Below are 3531 nucleotides of genomic sequence, written 5' to 3' on the forward strand. Positions count from 1 at the left end.
ACTGCAACATGCTTTTTTTCGTTGTTTTTTTTAAAGACTCGAAAGGACTTGAAATTCAAAATGTCAGACTTGTGACTTTACTTGGACTTTTACACCAGTGACTTGAGACTCGACTCTGACTTGCCTGACATTACTTGAGACTTGACTTGAGACTTGAGGATAAAGACTTGAGACTTACTTGAGACTTGCAAAACAATGACTTGGTCCCACCTCTGCTAGGATTGAAACTCTTCTTGATTATGTAGAGCATTAGCAACCTTCATGCACTATGCGCCGCTCAGGTCACACACTTTGTTCTCAATGTGTATCTCTCATCACGTTTTGACACTATGCTGTGAATGTGAAGCTCTTTCTTTGCATACAGTGTGACTTTAAATCAGCCAATCAAATACAGTCTTGCCCCTGAAGACACTATGAACAGAAAGATTCTTTCCATTCAAGTCACGGATTTGAACATGATGATATCTCCACCATCTGTTTTCTATTTGATGCTTTTGTTCTATGGGGAAATGGGTGAGTTGTGTTTTTTCCTCAGTAACGTTTATCTTTTAGAGATCAAGGTCACTGTCAGTGATGTTCCTACGTGTTTCTAAATCAGTTGTCTTTGCTTTTTTCCTTCTATCATTTCAGCTCAGAAGAGTCATCAACTCTCATCTGTTCGTCAAGACAGAGTTTTTATATCCACTAATGTCGGGGAGAGTGTAACTTTGCAGTGTTTCTATGAAGGTGAAGTGGTAGCAAGGTTTTACTGGTATAAGCAAACCCTAGGCGAGAAGCCAAGACTCATTTCTAGCTTCTATTCGTATCATAAAAATGGCACTTTTTATGATGAATGTGAGAACAATCCACGCTTCACACTGTCTACTGAAAAAGCTCAAAACCATTTGACGATAAAAAATCTTCAAGTTTCGGACTCAGCTACCTATTTCTGCGCGAGTAGCTTTTCGGTAAGTTTTGAATTTGCAGAAGGAATCACTGTGAGTGTTAAAGGTTCAGGTTTGAACAGCCGGCCTTTAATTCAGCAGTCTGCATCTAAGACCATCCAACCAGGAGGCTCTGTGACTCTGAACTGTACAGTACACACTGGGACCTGTGATGAAGAACACCGTGTTTACTGGTTCAGAGACTCTGAAGAGTCTCATTCAGGACTCATTTACAGCCATGGAGGCAGGAATGATGAGTGTGAGAGGAAACCAAAGACACACACAAACACCTGTGTGTACAGCCTGCCAATGAAGAACCTGGATGTTTCTCATGCTGGGATCTACTACTGTGCTGTTGCCTCGTGTGGATACATGCTTTTTGGAAACGGGACCAAGCTGGACTTTAAGGGTAAGTACAGTTAAGAAAAGTTTTTACTCCCACTTTGAAGTCAATATTTTAACAAAGTTGAAAACTCCGTAATGTCTCCTGCTGTTTGAATATGTAGACAAGCTGGACTCTCTTCTCTTGGCGTATGTCTTACATGGAGCAGTCGCATTCAATACAATCCTGATTGTATTTCTAATTTCCTCAATGAGTTTGAAGAAGATAAAACACTGTCTCTGCACAGGTAACTTGTGCTGTAATGTATGCATATATACAAGATGCATATACACTGAATTTCATGTTACTTTGATATCAAATCTATTCTTTGGCTTTCCAGAATCTCACAGAAGATTTTCAGATCTCACCATGACAAATGAAACGGTAATGTCTTCTTGGATTGATGGGAAATTGTGTTGTTGTTTTTCCCCCACTAACCACATTTGTGATTTTCATCTTTTCTTTACCAGGGCTATGAAAGTGCGAACAAGATCAACAACACAGGAAGACAGGGGGATGACACCTGGAGTGAATGTGTTTACTTCAGTGTAAATTAGTAAAACTAATGTTTCATCTGTGTTTAACAGAACAAGAGATCATGCTTTCTCATTTTAAAGTATATCATGGTAAAGTTTTCAAACATCTGTGATGACTGTAGAGTTTTGCATCAAAAAATTATTAAACAAACCTTTCAAAAGAAAATGAACACAAGTGGATTTCTGATATACACTCACTTGTCAGTTGGAGACAACTTTTTGCCTTCAGAGCTGCCTTTAACCTTACATGCTGTTTATATTCTAGGCCTTCACAAGACTCATAAATGTATACAACAGATTTTGAGCTACAGATCAATTAAAATGTATAAATACCCTGTCTGACATGAATAAATGTATGATTAATCCTAGTGTGTGGTGACTTTTACAGAAAGCTAAGCATGATGATTACAGGTGGACCACCACTGACCGCTTTCATGAGCTCAGAAACACAGACCTGGATTTTGAGTTTATTAAAATATATAAATAACAACAAAATCAGCTGAATGAAATGGTTTGAACAGTGTGTGATGGATAAAATCTACAGGGGACAAAATAAAAAATTAAGCTTGTTAAACACTTTACATTCAGACATTCTCATAGATGCTAATCTAACGTGTCTGTTTTATTAAACTGGACACAGTCAGACCAGCCATCCCCTCTCCATCACGCTCAGCTTCCTTTGCTAACATACTAAAGGAGGTACTAACAACTTTTTTACCCTCCAGCTTCTTTACATCAGACATGTTGGCCAAGGTGATTGGCAAGAAGAAACTCATCTGTTATGATGATGCCTCAGTTGCTAATGCTAATGCAACACAAAGCACAGATCATGGATCGAAAAACACTGGAAACAGAGCCATTCCCAGCTTGCCTAGCATGCTGGTGTCCCATCAGTTTACCTTGAATGACAAGTGGTTTTTGCACAATGAACATGCACAAACCACAAGAAAAAAGCTGCTGACCTCAGTCATTACAGTCAATTTTGAATGTATCACTATGAATATAGCGGAGATTTCATCAACAAATCTGACTATGGACAAATGATGGTAGAAATGTAAAAGATTGACAGGAGAGGAGCTGTATGACAGCGCTGCCTGAGATGAAAGGTGAAAGGTGAAAGACTGATTTTCTTTGGTACTTTTAATTTATGCCCATTTTTAGAGAAAAACATTTATGTTCAAACAATTTCATGTTCTGTTTTTTCATAAGATATAAAAACATAACAACCATAATAGTTTAATTATATTTTACCTAAAGTTGGAGAGAACATTCTATAAATGCTGTGATTTATTGAACAAAACCTTTTTAACTGCCATCTATAATAACCAATATCAGTTCAACATAGTGATGTTCGATTCGTGAACGAATCGTTCAATACTCGAGAATCACTTTACTGACTCGTGAATCATGATTCACAAGCCCAACTGACTCACTGACTCATCCCTGTTTCGGTTAGCAAACTAATTCGCTTAGTAGAAATATATCTAGCTTATAATTAAAATTGTGGGGGGGGGGGGGAGACACACAACAGCCAGTTTCTTAACAAAAGCATTTCTGCTCTGAACTGGAAGAAAAAACCCTGAGTAGAAGCTCACATCAAGAAAATAGCTCCTCGGTTCACAGTAGCATCGCTCTGCTAACATGCTAACAGCACATTTGAGCTACTCACCGTTGTCACTACCCGATCCGT

General features: G+C 38.4%; 1 protein-coding gene across 4 annotated transcripts; it reads left to right on the top strand.

Moving 5' to 3' along the window:
* Positions 1 to 452: 452 nt before the first annotated feature.
* LOC146715252 (immunoglobulin kappa light chain-like) lies at positions 453 to 2172 on the top strand. Of its 4 annotated transcripts, XM_085451667.1 has the most exons (5): positions 453 to 513; positions 631 to 1332; positions 1430 to 1552; positions 1646 to 1689; positions 1776 to 2172. In XM_085451667.1, the coding sequence occupies exons 1-5, from the start codon at positions 456 to 458 to the stop codon at positions 1860 to 1862; spliced, it is 1014 nt and encodes a 337-aa protein (XP_085307793.1). In that variant the 5' UTR covers positions 453 to 455; the 3' UTR covers positions 1863 to 2172. The 4 variants fall into 4 exon arrangements, with proteins under 4 accessions (XP_085307793.1, XP_085307791.1, XP_085307792.1 ...); XM_085451665.1 differs by having other exon boundaries at positions 1430 to 1689; XM_085451666.1 differs by having other exon boundaries at positions 1646 to 2172.
* The last annotated feature ends 1359 nt before the right edge of the window (positions 2173 to 3531 follow it).

This window comes from Copadichromis virginalis, linkage group LG3 (assembly GCF_057382275.1).
Source record: "Copadichromis virginalis isolate Kocher_CV1m ecotype Utaka linkage group LG3, C_Virginalis_male_GT1.1, whole genome shotgun sequence".
Classification (NCBI taxonomy): Eukaryota; Metazoa; Chordata; class Actinopteri; order Cichliformes; family Cichlidae; genus Copadichromis; species Copadichromis virginalis.

What these genes read in the sequence shown, in the direction of transcription:
- LOC146715252 (XM_085451664.1), top strand. Translation starts at nt 456, where the DNA reads ATGATGATATCTCCACCATCTGTTTTCTATTTGATGCTTTTGTTCTAT. An exon ending in TTTGTTCTATGGGGAAATGG is followed by an intron (nt 514 to 630) that starts GTGAGTTGTGTT and finishes CTATCATTTCAG; the next exon opens with CTCAGAAGAGTCATCAACTC. An exon ending in GACCAAGCTGGACTTTAAGG is followed by an intron (nt 1,333 to 1,429) that starts GTAAGTACAGTT and finishes TTGAATATGTAG; the next exon opens with ACAAGCTGGACTCTCTTCTC.